Source organism: Balaenoptera acutorostrata, chromosome 8 (genome assembly GCF_949987535.1).
Source record: "Balaenoptera acutorostrata chromosome 8, mBalAcu1.1, whole genome shotgun sequence".
NCBI classification, from domain to species: Eukaryota; Metazoa; Chordata; class Mammalia; order Artiodactyla; family Balaenopteridae; genus Balaenoptera; species Balaenoptera acutorostrata.
Genome location: NC_080071.1, coordinates 79,566,138 through 79,586,789, shown reverse-complemented (window position 1 = coordinate 79,586,789; position 20,652 = coordinate 79,566,138). Strand labels below are relative to the sequence as shown.

The 20,652-nt window shown below is 41.7% G+C and overlaps 2 protein-coding genes across 4 annotated transcripts in view; one reads left to right on the top strand and one right to left on the bottom strand.

Annotated features, from left to right (window-relative positions):
• Positions 1-3,991, bottom strand: part of ACSL3 (acyl-CoA synthetase long chain family member 3) — an 80,921-nt gene extending 76,930 nt beyond the window's left edge. The window contains exons 1-2 of one of the 3 annotated variants that reach the window (XM_057551399.1): positions 3,748-3,990; positions 3,052-3,151 (exon numbers count right to left, since the gene is read on the bottom strand). The gene's annotated coding sequence lies outside the window, so the exon portion shown is untranslated. Of the gene's footprint in view, positions 1-3,051; positions 3,152-3,747 lie in introns of all 3 variants that reach the window. The other 2 variants (XM_057551400.1, XM_057551398.1) reach the window with 2 other exon arrangements.
• A 14,042-nt stretch (positions 3,992-18,033) lies between these two features.
• LOC103015895 (dihydrolipoyl dehydrogenase, mitochondrial-like) lies at positions 18,034-19,774 on the top strand. Its single transcript, XM_057551431.1, has one exon. The coding sequence runs from the start codon at positions 18,102-18,104 to the stop codon at positions 19,632-19,634; it is 1,533 nt and encodes a 510-aa protein (XP_057407414.1). The 5' UTR covers positions 18,034-18,101; the 3' UTR covers positions 19,635-19,774.
• Positions 19,775-20,652: the final 878 nt, after the last annotated feature.

The following is a 20,652-nucleotide window of genomic DNA, read 5'->3' as shown; positions in this document are numbered from 1 at the left end:
GAAAAGAACATAGGCAAAACATTCTTCCACGTAAATCGTAGCAATATTTTCTTAAATCAGTCTCCCAAGGGAAATGAAATAAAAGCAAAAATAAACAAATGAGACCTAATCAAACTTATAAGTTTTACACAGCAAAAGAAACCATAAACAAAATGAAAAGACAACCTATGAAATATTTGCAAATGATGCAATTGACAAAGGGTTAATATTCAAACTATACAAACAGCTCATACAACTCAATATCAAAAAAAACTCAAACCACCCAATCAGAAAGTGGGCAGAAGACCTAAACAGACATTTCTCCAAAGAAGACATACAGATAGCTAACAGGCACATGAAAAGATCCTCAACATCACTAATTATTAGAGAAATACAAATCCAAACAAACCACAGTGAGGTATCACCTCACACCTGTCAGAATGGCTACCATCAAAAGTCTACATATAATAAATGCTGAAAGAGAAAAGGGAACCCTCCTACACTGTTGGTGGGAATGTAATTTGGTGTAGCCACTATGGGAAACAGTATTCAGGTACTTTAAAAGACTAAAAATAGAATCACCATATGATCCAGCAATTCCACTCCAGAAAGGATGAAAAGTCTAATTCAAAATGAACATTTGGGTACATGTATATTAGCAGCATATTTACAATGGCCAAGACATGGAAGCAACACAAGTGCCCATCAACAGACGACTGGCTTAAAAAGATGTGATGTGTATATGCGTGTGTATGTTTATAATATTACTCAGCCATAAAAAATAATGAAATATTGCCATTTGCAGCAACATGGATGGACCTAGAGAATATTAAGCTTAGTGAAACAAGTCAGACAGAAAAAGACAAATACTATATGATATCACTTGTATGTGGAATCTAAAAAATAATACAAATGAGTATGTATACAAAACAGAAACAGACTCACAGACACAGAAAACAAACATGGTCACCAAAGGGGAGAGGGAGGAGGGGAGGGACAAATTAGTAGTACGGGATTGACAGATACAAACTACTATACGTAAAATAGATAAGCAACAAGGATGTACTGTATAACACAGGGAATTATACCCAATATCTTGTAATAACCTACAATGGAATATAATCTGTCAAAAAAAAAGAAAGAGAAATAAGTAAAATTAAATAAAAGGAATTTCAGAGATAAAGAGATGCCAGTGAAAATGTTCCCTTTCCAGATCCTGAATTTTAAGTCTGATCAATTTTCTTTCTACCGTACTGATAACTGGGCAATCTTAATTTAAACAAAACTGGAATCGCTGGAAAATGACATATAATATATTTACTTTACATATTCGTGTATTTATTTTCTTAGTGTTCCATACCACTCTTACAAATTATTAGAAGTAAACTCATAAAAGGTAAATTTTAAAATTAGTATTTAATATTAGAGAAGACTAAAATAACATGAATCCAAAATGCCAGCTGGTATCATGGACTCAATCCTGGAACAGAAAAAAGGGCATTAGTGGAAAAATTGGTGATATCTGAATAAAGTCTACAGTTTAGTTAAGAGGATAATATCAATTTCTTGTTTTGACAAATGCACCAAGGTTATGTGACGTGTTAATATAAGAGCAGCGGAGCTGGGTTATGGTATACAGGAATATTCCGTATTTGCAACTTTTCTGTAACTCTCAAATCATCCCAAAATAAAAAGTTTAAAAATATATATATAGTACCCAGTCTACTCAACAAGCACTATTGGTCACCCACCATCTAAAGGGAAAAACAAAAAAATCTCCCTAGACCAGATTTCCATCTAAATCACAATCCTCTATATAATATTCGTTCACACACTACTTGTCCTTCATTACACATTACACATATCATAATTTGTAATTATATATTATTTGTATGAGATTTGCTTCATGTTTGTTTCTTCCATAAAGGCAAAGCTCACACCAATTCTGTTCACTGCTGCATTCCCAGCACTTTACATGGTGCCTGACATAGAATAGGAATTAAAGGCTCTAAGTGAGCAATTAATTGAAAGAGGAGTGGTTAATTTAAGCAGAACCACACAGCAGAGGAGCACATAAGCAATGAGAAAAATGTTGGGGCTTTAAGATCTGACTTCCCAAACCAGACAGGGATTGATTCTCCCCATCCCTCCTTCCTTCCTTCTTTCCTTCAAGGACATGACTCAGAATATTTCAGCTTTAAATCAACCAGCGCAAACATATTACAAACCCAGTAACTGAGACCCAAAGACACTAGGTGACCCATTCATCCAGTGGATCTCTGCTCTACACCCAACACTGCCATCCTACAGAACCAACTCTTTCTATAGAAAAAGAGAGAAACCAGGAAAAGTCTAAAGGGAAAATGCCAGAGTGACTAAAGAAGCCTTACTCATCCCCAAGAGTGAGAAGTGCATGGGAAGACGCCAGAACACAAAAGAATAAAGTCTGTGCGGCACACTCCCGGGTGACACCTCCTCCTCCCTGTAATAACCTACTAATACACTTTCAGGAGCAACTCAGCAGCACCCTTCAACTCTCGGAACTAATCTGGGGAAACAAAAAAGGTTATCATCAAACTACAGCTCTCCTGGCCACTCAAACAAAAATCCACGGTGACAACTATTCAGCCAGCCACCAAGGAGTGGCAGCATACTATAGCGCTTAGATGTGAAAGCTCTGTATTTTCAGACAGGCGGATCTGAATCCCAGCTTCTCCTCTTACTTGCTGTGATCTGGGGGCAAGTTAATATATCCAAACAGCAGTTTCTCCAGCTGTAAAATGGGAATAACCGCCCCCCTAGCGGGTTGTTAACAGTTTCAGAGATGCTATACAGAAAGCTCTTAGCACAACGCCTGCAATGTTATAAAGACTCAATAAGTGTCAGCTGTTTGTCATCTTATTCGACTATAATCACTTTCACGAGGCCTATTCTCTCTCTAACGTCCATATAATTTCAAAGACATTGTTCTACCCTTTTTTTGAAGAGCCATATACACAATAGCTTCGAGCACATTTTCTAAATCCAGCCTGGACAAACCAGTTCTATGTCTCTGGGCCTCGGGTTCCTCACCTGTGAAACGGGCCGGATCATCCCTACCCCACTGGGCTGCTGGTAGTGAGTACTCTCTCGGTATTACACGTTCCACTGCTGCTGTATAATTAAAACGCACCTAGGGAAAATAAACCTTCAACTCCCAACCCCAAAACAACAGTATTCATCCCCGCCCCATCACCACCGATCGTGGCCAGAACAAATACCAAGGTCGACCCATCTCACACCCCCAATTTCTCCTCACACCCCGCAGCAACCCACCCCCCCAGTGTGGGTTTCCGAAACCGCAGGGCTCAGTTTCCTCCCAGCGACGGCGTCAGAGCCGGGCTAGTGAAAGTGGCCAATCCCCCAGCCCACCCCGCCCCCAAAGCGCCGGGAGAGACCCCGCGCATCCTTCCTCCCCCGGACAGCGAGGCCGCTCTGGCTGCGGTTCCCCCAGCTCACGTGGGCCCTTTCGGCCCGGGCCCCACCTCACCCGCTTCCCGGACCCCACGGCCGCGCCTCCCACACACGCCGCGGGCCGGCCCCAGAGCCCGCACCGCCAGCGCGCACACCCTCGGCGCCGGGCTCGGCGGCCACGTCGAGGAGCCGGGGCCTCCAGGCCGGCCGCGTCCCTCCCCCAGGCCCGGGCCGCCCTCGGGCCCAGCCCGGCCGCACGCGGAGGCCCCGCCGCCAACACGGCCCCGCCGCTCCCACCACGGGCGCCGCACTCACCGCGACGCCGGAGCTCCGGTTCCTCCGGCCCATGCAGGCCTGGCTGCGCCGCCAGAGCATTCACGCCCCGGTCCGCCTCCTGGGGACCCTGACGCAGCCGCCGCGGTCTCACTGCGAGAGGGCGGCGGTCGGCTGCCCAGTCAGCTGCCGCGCCGCCTGGTCTCAGCCCCAGCACTCGCAACAAGCGCAGCGTAGCGGCCCAGCGCCGGCAGGCCAGCGTCTGTTGAGCCGAACCGCCCAGGACGCGCGCCCCCGGCCGGCGCTCGTTGCATATGCAGAGAGGCAGCCGCCCATTGGCCCGCGGGCGGTGGCGCGTGCGGGGCTGGGCCTATCGAATTCCGGCCGGGAGCGCGGCGCGGGCGGCCGGGGGCGGGGCGGGGTTACTATGGGTCATTCGCCCGAGCCGGGGCGGACGCGACCCAGCCGCAGCCGGCGCGGGGCGGGGACAGGTCGGCGGGGAGGGACTGGACCACTGCGGCCGGGGGAGGAGAGCCAGTCTGTGCGGCCGCAACATGGGCGGAGATGGGGCGGGGCCGGCCGGGTCTGCAGGAGGGCAGTTCCGGAGAAAAAAGACCCCCGCCTTGTTCCCCGAAAAAAGAACTACAAAACGCAGATACTGCTGTAATGCATAAATCTTAATATAGATCAGGGAAAAAAATGCGCGTTATTATTTTCATTCTTAACTGGATTACTTGTTTCGTTCTTGCACAAATTTGTCAAATTTTGTAAAATAAAATGATTTTTGGAAATGTCTGAAGCGAGAGGGTCTCAAAAATTCAAAGCATGTTTCTTTATTGTCTCTTGTTTTGGCCTCACCGAACCCAGCAAATAACCCATCTCCCCTCAGTGCACTCACTAATTATACCAGATTGAGATTTGTTTTCAACTGATAAAGTTGACCCCAAATTATTGTCTTTGGACGTTCTTTTTATGAAGCTAAAAGTGTTTCTGTATTTTAAAGTTTGCCATTATATTTCACTTTAGACACTACAAAAAGGAAAAAAAACATAGAGTGCAGGTAGACTGCCTTACTGCAAGCAAACGAACCAAAACATAAATGACTAAAACAGCAAGTACAATACACTGTAAGAAAGATGGCTTTCATTACCCAAGCAGCAGTGGTGTTGAGCTTTTTTTTTTTTTCTTTAATCCAACATATTATTTAGTTGGTCTGTGGACAAAGTTACATTAAGTCAGATTTGATACCACAGGAAATAAAACATTTGGAGGGTTTTATTTTGTTTTGAAGTAATGAAGGAGCTAGAAATAGCTACTTGAATAGTAAACCTCGATGCTATGCAAAACTTGTCTTTAAGTAGGTGAAAGGTGACGTTCATGAGCCAGCCTCAGGCTAAAGCAGGGGCTCGCTTCCCAAGAGAATCTCAAAATCCGTGAAGCCGCCTGAACTTGAGCTGGGTGTAGTGATGAGGCTGAGAGCAAAGAAATCTCCCTCACCTTGGGCCCCAGGCCAGTTTAACTACCTAAAGGAAAGGATACCTGATTCAGGCAACCTGCTCTTCTGCTAGAAAAATAGGTTCATTTGCTCGCTAGTCTGTCAAAGCTCTGTCAAAGGTTAACACCCTGAAGATAAATGGAATGCAGAATTTCTTACCTGAAAAGACCGCCACCATTCTGCATGCTGAGGGAAGTATACCTTAAAAGTGGTAGTTCCAGAACCAGGAAAAGCCTCTAGCAAAATAAGTAATTTACAAGGGAGGAATCTTTTTTTCCATCAATAAGCATAAAGTAGACTAGTAGAATTCCAGCAACATCTTAACATCTTCATTATCTCTTTCTGTATTACTAGTGTGTGTGTGTGTGTGTGTGTGTGTGTGTGTGTGTGTATGATATATATTTTTAAAGGAAAATACTCCTTGGACTCAAAACTCTAAATTCCCATCTTGTTTGCTTAGGGTAAACAGAAATGTAATATTTCCAGTCTCTAAGATGTCCTGTTTTTAAAATAAAATAATATATGCACAGTTGCTTTTCTTTTATTCAGGATTTCAGTATATTTTTACTTAGAGCTTTTGAGGGAATTATGGAATTTGGCTGCATTTTCCTTCTTTTTAGAAAAACTCAATTCAGAAACTATAATGGCCAACTGAATGAAAACATCCAACACTTCCTTTTACAGTTTTGTTATTTCTCCTAATTACAGGTCTATTGAGAGGAGATATCTTTGTAATTTTCATGAATACCTAATGATCTGTCTCATGTGAAGGGTCATAGAAATAGTTTGTGCTTCTATAGCAAACTATGTACTACTAGCATTTTCCATAATCATTATAAGGTAAAACCAGGACCAGCTGATGTTTAAAAGTTTAACAGAAACTTTTTGTTCTTTCATTTCTGGTGGATTGGGAAGGGAAGACTGTGATTGAAGTAGCATACTATACTATATTTTTGAGTTAAGATGGCGCTGGCCTCAAGGAGCAGAACATCCAACAAAAACCAACTTAAATTATGACATTTATTTACCTCACTTAAAGATAACTCAAGAGGCAGGACAAGTCCAAGATTGGTCCAGGGACTCTGCTAGGTCACTGAGGACCTCAGCTTTTACATCTTTCACTCTGGCTTTATCCTTAGACCATCATATTCACGGATGGCTGCCACAGTTTCAAGTGTCACATGAAGACACAACAGCATCTGGCCAAAGAATAGGGGCATGTTTCCTAAATGCCACTTCTTATCAAGGAGGAAACCCTTTCTCAGAAAGCTAACAACTGACTGCTCCTCAAGTCCTATTGGCCAGAATTGGGTCACGTCATTTCCTAGTTGCAAGAGAAACCAGGAAATGTCAGCATTTTTGGCCTTTCTAGTGGAAGGTGGACACCATCAACACAGAAGCAGCCATGGGAAGGAATAAATGTGGGAAGCCCAATTCAGAAGTGTCCACCGTGGGTATCACTGGAAATTACCCACCTCTGACTAGAAGTGGCTTAAACAATAAAACCATCTGTTATCTCATGTGAAATGTCCAGAGGAAGGCAATTCTAGGGTTTCTTCAAAGGGCTCACTGGTGTCATCAGAACCTAGCTCCTTCTATCTCTTTACTCTGCCATTCTCAGTCTTCATGTTCTCTCTCTTCCTGGTTACAGAGTGGCTGCAGCTGCTCCAAACGTTGTCTTTACACAATACTACATCCAAAGCCAGAAGGGAAAATTGGCTTCTCCGACATGTCAGTATGTGTTTATTATGGAACTGCATCTTCCCAAGAGGTATTCAGCCCACTTCCCCTAAACCAATCACTAGCAAATGAAAATACCCTGATAAGCTTAGCTCAACCATAGATCATCCACTATGGCTGGGAGAGGATGTTCTAGCAACTGGGAACAGAGCATCATTTGACCTTTGGTTCAAAGCCTATGCCATATTTTGAAGTACAGGGCCCCACCCCAAAAGAGCATCATCTACAAGCTGACTCCTTAGCTGGGCCTTTAGGAGACCTTTAAGAGTTCTATCAGGCGGCATGTATATGGTAATACCCATGGATCCTATAGTCACATGCTCATTGCTGCTACTCTGCAGGAAAATGAGTTTCTAGGTTGCAGATCAGTGTTACACAAGATTCCATGAAGGCAAAGCCGATAATCTGTGGGGCCTCAGGTTGTAGTGCTAGCAAGACTTAGTAGGCAGGATTGGCAGAACTGTGCCTGGGTTATGTATCAGCCCCAATAGGGACAAATTACTGCCTTACCCTCTGGTAGGGAGAAAGCCCTGAGATGGAGATTCACAGGTGCCATCAGCAAATCCTGGACGTGTGAATGCCGAGGGGATATGTTCAGGGCATCAACAGAATCTGCTACAAATGGACACTCAACAGTGTTTGCCATTATCCTTTTGTTTAAAAAAAAAAGAAACTGGAATGTATTTTAAGAAATTTTCCAATTACTAAATTTCAAGGAAAGAATCAGGAGAATTCTAAGAGATCTTGTATATCCAAATCCTGCGGTCCTTCTAGGAAGTTCTTTGCAACACAGGTATCAACTTCAGGAGGGATGCACATGTTGATCATGGGGTGAGACATCACAGTGGGATACCCTCACATCCACTAAAGATCTCTAGGGATTGAGATTCTCAAACTCAATGTCTTTCAATGACACTGGATTCCATAAACACTCTAGCGATGTGTTCTTTCTTCAATTTAAGGTAATTTAATTTTGTTCCACTTTAGTGATTAAGAACCGACCCACCTCCTTTTAGTAACCCTTCATATTAATGAAATACTTTAAATTCCACTTTTACTTTTTCTTTTCCAGGCTAGACTATCTTTTTTTTTTTTTAACTCTTTTCCAAATGACCTATCTTCTATCCCTTTAGTCATTTTTATTATTCTTCTCCTTTCTTCGTCATTTGGAGGACAAAATAGAATACCTAAACTTTAACAAGGGCCTGACAATTGTAAAATATATTGAAAGAATCCATTCCAAGTCCTTACCTGTCAGAATTCCATTAAAATAGCCTAAAATTAATTGGCTTTTTAAAGTAACCACACATACTTTTTCATTCCTGGTTCATTTTGATTAATGATAACTTCCAGTTAAGGCAGTGAACATTAATTAGCTACACATACTTATGTGTCTAAAAGTCTCTTCAAATCCATTGTTGGGCTTGTTTGCTGTTTTATGTATTAGTCTCTGAATACTTAGTTTTTATATTATTTTTATTAAACCTTCTCTGTAATTTATCAATTCATATAACTCTCCTATCCATTTTATATCTGTAAAAAAACTCTGAATTCAGGCAGTTATATTAAACTCTCCAGAATAGTTGGTTTTCTATTATTCTTCAAAGATGTACTGGAACAGAGACTCAACATATTTGATTAAAAAGAGATAACCTAGAGTATCAGCTAGAATTAATTTTGGCTGCATGTACCTGAGAATGCAAAATAATAGCACCTAGACCATGCAAAGGTGTTTATTCCACATAAAAGGAGTATGGAACGAGGTAGTCCAAGGCTAGAACAACAACTCCATGAAATCATCAGGGACCCAAGATGTTTCTCTCTTTCTGCTCTGCTATTCTCAGTGTGTGGCTTCTTCATATGTGACCATATTCAAGGTCCATATTCAAGGACCATGTTCAAGGTCCATATTCAAGGTCATAAAATAGCTGCTAGAGCTCCAGCCATTACAACCACACGCTGGCATCAAGAAGGAAGAAAGGGGGCTTCCCTGGTGGTGCAGTGGTTAAGAATCTGCCTGCCAATGCAGGGGACATAGGTTCAAGCCCTGGTCTGGGAGGATCTCACATGCCACGGAGCAACTAAGCCCATGTGCCACAACTACTGAGCCTGAGCTCTAGAGCCCGCGTGCCACAACTACTGAAGCCCACGCACCTCGAGACCGTGCTCCACAACAAGGGAAGCCACCACAATGAGAAGCCCATGTACCACAGTGAAGAGTAGCCCCCACACACCGCAACTAGAGAAAGCCCACGCACAGCAACGAAGACCCAACACAGCCAAAAATAAATTAATTAATTAAATAAAACTAAAAAAAAAACCTTAAGAACATCAAAGCTTTAAAAAAAAAAAAAAAGAAAGAAGAATGTAAAAGGCAATAGAGAGTTTTTGGCAATACAAACTGTTCTATATTTTTCTGATAAAGAGCCTTCCTATAATTGTGAAATAAGTAAATAACCCCTAAGACTTCTCTTCTCGGGAACTATCTGTCTTAATTCCTTTTAGCATTCCTTACTGAACTTACTTCTCACTCCCTGAATCCTTTTTGTTTCTTTTCTCTGGACCTGCTATAATTTCTCTCCATCATTATAAAATATTTGGAAACCAAACCTGGATTCGATGCTCTAATTAACTGAACATTAATTCAACAGATATTTAAGTGCCACCAGAGGACAGGCACTGTGCTAGTTGTCGCAAGTACAGCACTTACTGAGCCAGAAATGGTCCTGACCTTCAAGAAGCTTGTGCTCTAAGATCATTATAATAAATAAATAAAAAGATAGTTCCAGAGTTGGAGGTGCTCTTCGGACATTTAAACAGGATAACTAGGAGAAAAGAGGAACAAAGACAATTTTGCATAGGGAGGTCAAGTGAGACAACTCTGAGAGGTGACATTTAAGCCCTAGTGAGGAACTGGCTGATATTTTTGGCAGGAAAATAATTTTGCGACTCCAGAGAGCCTCTCCCAGAAACTAGGAATATATTCTTGTATCACATGGACTTGACCTGGCATTTTTAGAAATCCTGCCCAATTTGCAGAATCCATAAATATTATAACAAGGAACACAGTCCTATCACCCAAACGTCCATTATATCTTGCTTTGTTATTTAAGGCATTCAACTCAATGTCAAGTGCTCTGGGAAGATCCCAAGCAAAATTACTTGTCCCATTCTCTCTGCATTGTTCATGCTATTGGTTTATCAGTTAGGTCTCCTTGGGTTACAAGCAATAGAAAATGCAAATTAAACTTGCTTAAGCAATTGGAGTTTAATGGCTTACAAATTAAAGGGTGTACATCGGCCTTCAGGGACAGCTTGACACAGAGCTCAAAAGGATCAGAAAGAGTAGTTTTGACTTTCTCCATTCCTCAGATCTACTTCCCTGGTGACAGTGTTTGCATCATCCTGGCTTCCCCACCCCCGGGGCAGCAAGATGGCTGGAGGTTATGGCGGACTCCTCTCCCACTGGAAATTCCAACATTCCTCCCAGAAATCTCATTTCCTCTTGAGGCATTATATGTCCCTCCTTGCTCAATTTATGTCCACAACAGTATACTCTGTCTGTCCAGACCTGACTCACCTGCTCCAGCCTGGAGTCCAAGGATGGAGGTCAGCAATCCACATCTCAGAAGCACGAGGGAAAGTGTTGGGCGGTGGGTGTAGATGTCCCACAGGGAAATCAGAGCGTGTTACTGGTAGAAAGGTGAAAGGAAACAAAAACACCATATTGCACTACCGTGAGCTTAGTGCTTCTCGTGCTGTATTAGGTCAGTTGTGTTTATCTCTTTCTCAAACCCCATGATGAGCTAGCTGTTTGAGAAGAAGAACCACATCTTCTTCTTTTTATTCCGTAAGGTCTACCCAACGTGCTGATAGATATAATACCTGCACCAAGTGAGCTCAATACACATTTGCTGAATTTGACTATTGAATATGGCACACTCATGCATAAGTGTAGAGGAGTACATACACCACTGATGGTATTTGCAGTGCATTTAAATCTCTCACAAGACATCAAACTATTTTTTAAAAGTTTGACTGAGAAACTGTCCTCACACTACACTTATTTCAGTTCTTGCTTCTGTGATATTTAGTTTATCTTAATAGTCATTCTTTCTGCAACCAGTTCATTCCTATATATTTTTTTCCTCAATCATATATTTCGATCCACATTTAACTTACCATTTTGTAAGTCTTCAAATCTAGTCTACTCAGCGTGTTCTCTATGGAAGGCAGCATCAGTGTCACCTGGTTGCTTGTACAAAAATGCAGAATCTCAGGGCCCACCCCAGAACTGCTTGAACCACATCTGCATTTTAACAAGATTTTCCAAGGATTCATAGAAAACCATAAAATTTGAGAATCACGAGTCTCCTGCTCTAGACAAGCACCAGCCACTGAAGATGTAATAGGAACCACGTATGTAATTTAAACTTTTCTGGTAACCACATGAAAAAGTACAAAGAAAACAAGCCAAATTAATTTTAGTAGTATATTTTATGTAACTCAATCTATCTCAAATATTATCATTTCAACTTGTAATCAATATAAAAAATAATTAATCAGATATTCTTTGGGGTTACTCTTTCTAACCTGGTGTTTATTCTGTACTTACAGCACATCTCAATTTGGACTAACCACCTGTCAAGTGCTCGATAGCCACCTCTGGTTGGCAGCTACTGCAGTTGGTGAAACCACAGAACTCAGATTGGGACTTGAACCCATAGTCTTTTAACTGCCATCACGCACCTGGTCTCAGGACTTAAGCAAGCTCAGGTTCTTAATGTCTCATGGCACAAAGAATTCAGTAAGAGACAAAGTGATAGGTAAGAAGTAGATTTAGAGAGAAAGACACTTCACAGACAGAGTGTGGGCCACCTCAGAAGGTGAGAGGCCCCGAAATATGGCATGGTTAGTATTTATGGGCTGGATAATTTCATAGGCTAATGAGTGGGAGGATTACTCCAACTCTTCCAGGGGAAGGGGTGGAGATTTCCAGGAATCGGGCTACCTCCCACTTTTTGGCCTTTTATGGTTAGCCTCAGAACTGTCATGGTGCTGGTGGGTGTGTCATTTAGATGCTAATATGTTACAGTGAGCGTATAATGAGGCTCAAGGTCTAGTGGAAGTCGAATCTTCTGCCATCTTGGACCTAGTTGGTTCTAACCAGTTTTTGTCATGTCCTATGGCTACGTCATTCTTTTAAAGGTTGTGCCCTGCCTCTTCCTTCCTGTTTCATTGGCACAGCACTGGACTGTAAGAAAGATGCATGAAAACAACAGACCATGTCATTTCACTCTCCACTGTAACCCAGTGCCCAATACAGTGCCTGACGGGTAGCAGACACTCAATAAATGTTTGTTGACTTAATATGTTTGAGTGGAGAGAGATTTAAAATATTTAACCAGCACAGCAAAAGTACTGACCAAACAAAATCAAGACAGACCCAGGATGTAAACTATCAGTAATGCATGCCACATTAGAAAGAAGTAGCATAATATCAGCCTAGAATACAGTCATTCCTCAATATCTGCGGGGGATTGGTTCCAGCAGCCCCTGTGGACACCAAAATCCAAGGATACTCAAGGGCCTTATATAAAATGATGTAGTATAATGAATACAGTCAGCGCTCAGTGTCCGAGATTGGTTGAATCCACAGTAGTGAAACCCACAGATACTGAGGGCCAACTGTATGGGAACTGGTCCAATCCCTTCACATCTCAAATGGAACATGGGATACAAATAGGTGGGTGATGTATGCTTAGTCACACATTTTTTTTATTACATACAGTAGGATTAGACGATCAGGTCTTAACTTCCAACCCAGAGAGGCTTCCACTGCATTCATTCATTCATTCAGTGAGCACCTACTGTATGCAAAAGCATCATGCTGGACCCAGTGGGGGAAGAGACATAAAGAAGAATGATATTCATGCACTTCCAAGAAAACCAATTAAGATCATTTTCATTTTCAATGGAAATGAAACCCAACTCAAACTAATTTACACAAAGAACAGCATTTATTCAGTCATATAATTGAAGTTCTACAGGTAGAGCTGGCTTCTGGTGCAGCTTCCTCCAGACACATGTGTCGGCAGGCTCCTCAGTTTTTCTGCCTCTCCGGAACTGTCTTCCTTCATGGGTTGACTTCATCTTCCATGGCTACCCCAGCCCTAAGCAGCTCTTCCTCAAATCACCAAATCAAGCCCAGAAAGAATGACTATCCTTTTCAGAAATCCTAGGAACATCATCTTGCATCGTGTTGGCCATGATTGGATTAATTTCCATCGCTACCTCTAAAACAGCCCTTACGTGTTGGGAGATAAAACATTCTGGCTCAAGTTAGTCATGGCCCATCCCCAGAGCTGAGAGTGGGGTCAGCAATGTTAGGCAGCACGTAGGCTTAGAGTGAGGAAGGGCTTTGAGTAAACGTGCCTCAGACGAGGGGTGAGCAAGCTGGTGTGCAAAACACAATAACATCTGCCCCAGGACCTGTGTTTTTTGATTTCACTATCCCACTTTTGAGAAGGTAAAAATTAATCTGGAATACCCTCCTCTCCACTCTCTTCCTTCTCTCCCCTCCAGTTTTCCATCCTTTCTTTTCCTCTTTTCACCTTCTTAAAGGTAGAAGCATCAGGTGCACAGAATTTAGAATTATGGTCAAAGTCAAAACAGAGAAGTCATTTTGGTTTTTCTCTGTTGCTCCTTCAGCTCTTGAAAACCTTTATCATTTATATTTATCTTAGTAAACACAGTTTTTAGTCTAGAAATTTTTAATGAAGTAAGGCCATGCCATAACAGCCGATTAAAAAAAAAATACTGGAGAAGATTGTTTACTTGCATCTTGCTAGTTTATTTTTATTTACGCTGAATTTCTAATGATCTTGTGAACACTTCTAGGATTCATACACAAATAAAAAACCTTTTATATGTTTTACATGTTATCTGTTTTATATACTTCCTATGTAGTTTCTGCATAGAAACTACACCACTCTAGTATTCATTATATGGTCATACCTTGCTTAAGAGCATATTTCTCAAACTAGTATAAATTGTGGAAGTATCAAAGCATTAACTAAAGGTCAGGTGAGTACCTGCTTTATCACACCTGGGTACAAACCGCTTTAATTAGAACTGGGGAAAACCAAACTGTGACTTTGGGAAAGGGCCCCTCTCCATTCTGTGTGTTCCTGGCCGAACTACTGGTCACCAAACCTTATCCACTCTGGCCACAGAAGTACAGGACCCAACCTGCCAATTAGAACATCCTATGCCCCCACCCAGTCACTGGGTACTGGGTCAAGGGCAGTCACATGATCCAGGAAGACACAATAGGAGTCTATCCCCAGCATTTTATATCTGTATCCTAAGAAGGAAGCTGAGTTAGGATGATCTAAGCCTAAAGTTTGCTGAGTCCAGATCAACTCTCTCTTAGAAGCCAGCAAGCAGACCAATACAGCTCAGGAAAGAGCCAGTGGGGAGAAACCCCAAATCTAATAGTGCTTGAGCCCACCCCTATTCTTTCCAGGAAAATAAGTCAATATGAGTGTGTGTGTGTGTGTGTGTGTGTGTGTGTGTGTGTGTGTGTTAGCTTAAGCTAGTTTGGGCTTATTCACAACACACACTTCCTGGTATACAAACAGGAAAATGAAAGAAGGATTTCAAAATGAAATTCACTGAAGCTCAGGAAGGTAGCTTGTTACTATTATGAAATTGTGGTTATGTCTTTAGTAAACAAACAGAATCATTTACCATATATTCTATCATCCCTTGTCTGTGAAACAGGAATCGTATTTCTAGTGCTTCCTTTTCTCCCTGCACTAGGTCAGGCAAGCTCAGGTTTCTGAGTGAATAAAAGAGAAATATAATACAGTGTTTCCTTTTAGACAGACCTTCTACTTGTATCACTCTCTCCTCCTCTGTCCCGGTAAACTAAATGGATGGTGTGAAATTTCTGTTGGACTCTTCTCTAAGTCAAAATGTTAGGATGGAAAAATAGCACTTGTGTATTGAATCAGTGGTTTGCACATATTATTTTATTTAATAAAGGAAATACCCCAGTGAAGCATTTTCCTGTTTCATGGAAGAAAACACTGAGACTTTGTCAGGTACCTCCTGGAGATCCTGAAACAAGTGTGGGCAGCACCTGGACACACACCCAGGCCTGTCTGACTCCCAGCCCATGATTTTCCCCATGGCATTACATTGTTTCTCAGGGAAGAGGGCAGTAGTGTCAGTCATCCTGGGGGTATGTTTATATCACACCAAATGTCTATGTGCTCAAATATTTTGGAAGTGTGATCAGCATTCTCTAAGCCTCAGTGTAAAATAGTTAGCATGTTAGATAAGGCTGAGCCTGGATTGAATGAGAGTCCAAAATGGAAATAAAGAAAATTCATCCCCTACCCCCTAAAAAAAAATACATGTTGAATACGGGAAGAGAAGGAAGACTAATGAAGAAAGAGGAAGGAGAGGATGAGGAAGAGGAAATTTCTACCAGTTAAAAAACAAAACTCAAAACAAGAATCATTCATCAAAGACCATCCATCTCAAGCTAGCCATACTTGAAATTGGTACATAAAAAAGAAAAAAAAAGATAATCAACTTGATTCACCTGAAAAAGGAAAGGATAGATATTATGCTTTTAAAAAAATACTGAGCTTTAAGTAGCAATTAAGAATAGAAAAAATTGGACTTCCCTGGTGGCGCAGTGGTTAAGAATCTGCCTGCCAATGCAGGGGACAGGGGTTCGAGCCCTGGTCCGGGAAGATCCCACATGCCACAGAGCAACTAAGCCCGTGTGCCGCAACTACTGAGCCCACGTGCCACAACTACTGAAGTCCACACACCTAGAGCCCATGCTCCACAACAAGAAAAGCCACCACAATGAGAAGCCCGCGCACTGCAAGGAACGGTAGCCCCTGCTCGCCACAACTAGAGAAAGCCTGTGTGCAGCAATGAAGACCCAACACAACCAAAAATAAATAAATAAAATAAACAAATTAAAAAAAAAGAATAGATTAAAGTCCGATTATTGCCAGAAATACAACTAACCTCCCAGCCCCAAGATTTGAGAAACAAGGATGGAAAAATTGGGCAGTCAGTCAGGTTTACTTTTGAAACGACCTCACTAAGTGCTTCGTCCCATACAAACTCTCAACACCCCAGCAGCCCAACCTCCCTATACAGGGTTATTGTACTAGATTTCCTGCCTCCCCCTCCCCCATCAAACTTGTCCATTCTGTGTCTCATTACCTAAAGGCATATACTCTGTTTTTTATAACTTAACCTTTTAATCTTAAAACACGGACACAGAAAAGTTTTCTAAAATACATTGCTGCTCTATGTGTATAAAATGAAAATGCAGAGAAGAAGGACCAGAAAACACACAATATAATGAGGGGGGAGGGGAATGGTGAGGAGATCGTGAGATAAGGGCAGATTTTCCCTTTTATTCCACTCTCCATTTATTTTATATTTTTAATCTTTTACATTAAGCATGTGTTCGTGTGTAATTTTTACAAAATGAGTGAGAAAAAAATGACAAAAAATATAGTTTAACTCATTCTCTTCTTTCCAGAAAAATTTTTAATAGCAGATTAAAAAGAATCTTTTAGAAAAGCTTCTTAAATACATAAAAGGGATTTACAGGAGGGGGCAGTTTCAGATATTCCTGGGGTTGGATGACAATTAGAGGGAGGTGTTTTCTGTAGGTGGGATTTTTTTTTTTTTTAATAAATTTTATTTATTTATTTATTTGGCTGTGTTGGGTCTTCGTTTCTGTGCGAGGGCTTTCTCTAGTCGCGGCGAGCGGGGGCCATTCTTCATCGCGGTGCGCGGGCCTTTCACTATCGCGGCCCCTCCCGTTGCAGGGCACAGGCTCCAGACGCGCAGGCTCAGTAGCTGTGGCTCACGGGCCTAGTTGCTCCGTGGCATGTGGGATTTTCCCAGGCCAGGGCTCGAACCCGTGTCCCCTGCATTGGCAGGCAGATTCTCAACCACTGCGCCACCAAGGAAGCCCTGTAGGTGGGATTTTTTAATGCAACTTCACTCTTAAGTGCATTTGTGAGCAGAATCTACACAATCACAGCCACCATCCCCACATAGCCACCGTGCAGAAGAAACCTCTATGTTCTTATGTGTGTCTATATTGAGTTATACGGTTTAAAGGATATAAGCCGAATACAGGGTAGCCTCTGGAGGGGAGTGGTCAAGTAAAAGTCAGAAGACATTCTGCATTTTCTAAAATATTTTAATTTCTATAAGAAAAAAATGTATTCATGTTTGCTTAGTAATTAAAAATAAGTATAAAACAAAATAAATTTTGAAAAACATTTTTTTTTGACAAGTACAAATGAAAGGGGAAAAAGATGTATCCCATCTAGTTGGGCCATAGTTTGAGACCCACCACTCCCTCCAGGGTACTCTTTCCTCCGCTACATGCCTAGAGGGTCACTGGGTAAAATGACTTGGATGAAAGGAAACACGTCCTTTTCCTATGACCACAGAGCCAGAGTCCTCTGTATTCACATTTTCTCTCTAGATTTGCTGACTACCCTGATTTCAGTGCTAATAAACATCTTTTGGTTGCAAGCAACAGAGACCAAAACTGAATCACCTTACTCAAAAAGGGGAAATTATTTTATCACGTAACCGGAAGAACAAAACAAAACAGGCCTGGCTTAATGCAAGGTTGGATTGGGCAGTCAAACATCAGCAGCAGCAATCTAGTTTTCTGCCTCTCAACTCTTCCTTCATTCTCAAGTCTTTTCCCATATGAAGCCCAAGCTGGCAACCAGTCACTGCAGGCTTATACATCTACCTTATATTTCCACCAAACAACAAAAAAAATCTGTCTCTATTTAGCTCCAGAGAAAGTCCTGTGTTTAGTGTCATTGGTCTGGCTCGGGTCATGCACCTATCTCTGAACCAATTGATCAGGGAAAGGGAATGGGATGTTCTGACTGGACAGGCCCAAGTCACGTGCCGACCAATGGCGTGGGAGCCTGGGATCAGCCCCGCCTGTAACACAGGGATTGGGTTGGTGGAGGAGGTAGTACCAAGGTACTCTTATTAAAAGAAAGTGAGGAGACCTTGGCGAGGCGGCAGAGACGCTTAGCGGAGGTGAAAGCTTTGGGGGAAAGGAAAGTCCAGCGGCAAGATGCAGAGCTGGAGTCGTGTGTACTGTTCCTTGGCTAAGAGAGGCCATTTCAATCGAACATCTCATGGTCTGCAAGGAGTTTCTGCGGTGCCACTAAGAACTTATGCAGATCAACCAATTGATGCTGATGTAACAGTGATAGGTTCTGGTCCTGGAGGATATGTTGCTGCTATTAAAGCTGCCCAGTTAGGCTTCAAGGCAGTGTGCGTTGAGAAAAATGAAACACTCGGTGGAACATGCTTGAACATTGTTGGTTGTATTCCTTCTAAGGCTTTATTGAATAACTCTCATTATTACCATATGGTCCATGGAAAAGATTTTGCATCTAGAGGAATTGAAATGTCTGAAGTTCGCTTGAATTTAGAGAAGATGATGGAGCAGAAGAGTAATGCAGTAAAAGCTTTAACAGGTGGAATTGCCCACTTGTTCAAACAGAATCAGGTTGCCCATGTAAACGGATATGGAAAGATAACTGGGAAAAATCAGGTCACCGCTATGAAAGCCGATGGCAGCACCCAAGTTATTGATACAAAGAACATTCTTATAGCCACAGGTTCAGAAGTCACTCCTTTTCCTGGAATTACGATTGATGAAGATACAGTAGTGTCATCTACAGGTGCTTTGTCTTTAAAAAAAGTTCCAGAAAAGATGGTTGTCATTGGTGCAGGAGTAATAGATGTAGAATTGGGCTCAGTTTGGCAAAGACTTGGTGCAGACGTGACAGCAGTTGAGTTTTTGGGTCATGTTGGTGGAATTGGAATTGATATGGAGATATCTAAAAACTTACAACGCATCCTTCAGAAACAAGGATTTAAATTTAAATTGAATACCAAAGTTACTGGTGCTACTAAGAAGTCAGATGGAAAATTTGATGTTTCTATTGAAGCTGCTTCCGGTGGTAAAGCTGAAGTTATCACTTGTGATGTACTCCTGGTTTGCATTGGTCGACGACGCTTTACTAAGAATTTGGGACTAGAGGAGCTTGGAATTGAGCTGGATCCTAGAGGTAGCATTCCAGTAAATACCAGATTCCAAACTAAAATTCCAAATATCTCTGCAATCGGCGATGTGGTTGCTGGTCCAATGCTGGCTCTCAAAGCAGAGGATGAAGGCATTATCTGTGCTGAAGGGATGGCTGGTGGCACTGTGCACATTGACTACAACTGTGTACCATCGGTGATTTACACACACCCTGAAGTTGCTTGGGTTGGCAAATCAGAAGAGCAGTTGAAAGAAGTGGGTATTGAGTACAAAGTTGGGAAATTCCCATTTGCTGCTAACAGCAGAGCTAAGACAAACGCTAACACAGATGGCATGGTGAAGATACTTGGGCAGAAATCAACGGACAGAGTATTGGGAGCACATATTCTAGGACCAGCTGCTGGTGAAATGATAAATGAAGCTGCTCTTGCACTGGAATATGGAGCATCCTGTGAAGATACAGCTAGAGTCTGTCACGCACATCCGACCTTATCAGAAGCTTTTAGAGAAGCAAACGTGGCTGCATCATTTGGCAAATCGATCAACTTTTAAATTAGAAGATTATATTTTTCTGAAATTTCCTGGGAGCTTTTATAGAGGTAACATTTCTGAACAGGAAATGCTCACAGCTCCAAGAATTTCTAGGACTGAATTACAAAACTTTTGGAAGGTATTTAATAGGTTTGGACAGAATGGAACAATCTCATATCTATATTTTAAATAAATTTAATATTTTATTTCACTGTGTTAATACTGCAGAAAAAAAGCTACTTATAGTAGCATCCTGGAAAGTTTTCTTCAACCCATATTTTCATGCTGTTTGTGAAAGGCTCAACTTCACTGAATTTATGCTAAGTAGCTTTCATCTCTGATAAAGGATTGACTTACATGGGTGGAGCTGGAGTATGGTATGTGAACAGCTGTGTTTGAAACAAGGTGATCAAGTTATTTTAAACTTGGTTTTCACATTGGAAACAGTCATTAGAATAAGTTAAACATGTATAAACTGAACTGATGTAAATAAAAAATGATGGTCTATCAGTTATTTTAATCCCCAAAGTCTTGGTGGTTAGAGGTAGAATTTGTGTTTAGATTTTTAAGGTTCTATTGAGGTCTACAGTCTGAAGTATAGTTATATAGTTGACCAAAGTAAGGCAGTATATATACAAAATTGATATATTAAGTGGAGAAGCAATGTATTACAGTGGGAAATGAAGATATGGAAATAAACATGTCTTAAATATTCAAAAAAAAAAAAAAAAAGAAAAAAGAAAGGGAAAGCATTGCCAGAAGTCACCAACAAGAGATGTCTACCAGTTTCCCTGACAAGTAGCCACACCGAATAATCCAGTTTCATTATCATTACTGTTCTTTTTATGTCTTTAATGTCTGTCTAACAGGCTCTGGCTTCCAGGTCTCAAATAACTGGTCTTTTCTCTCCAACCCTGGAGTCTCAGGGAGCCCTCAGAGCATTACTGTCAATGCTGGGAGGAGTTATCTATCAACCCCCTATGATTTGGGCTGAGAAGGAATAATTTTTCAGGCAGGGAGCTTTCATTCAACATACCTT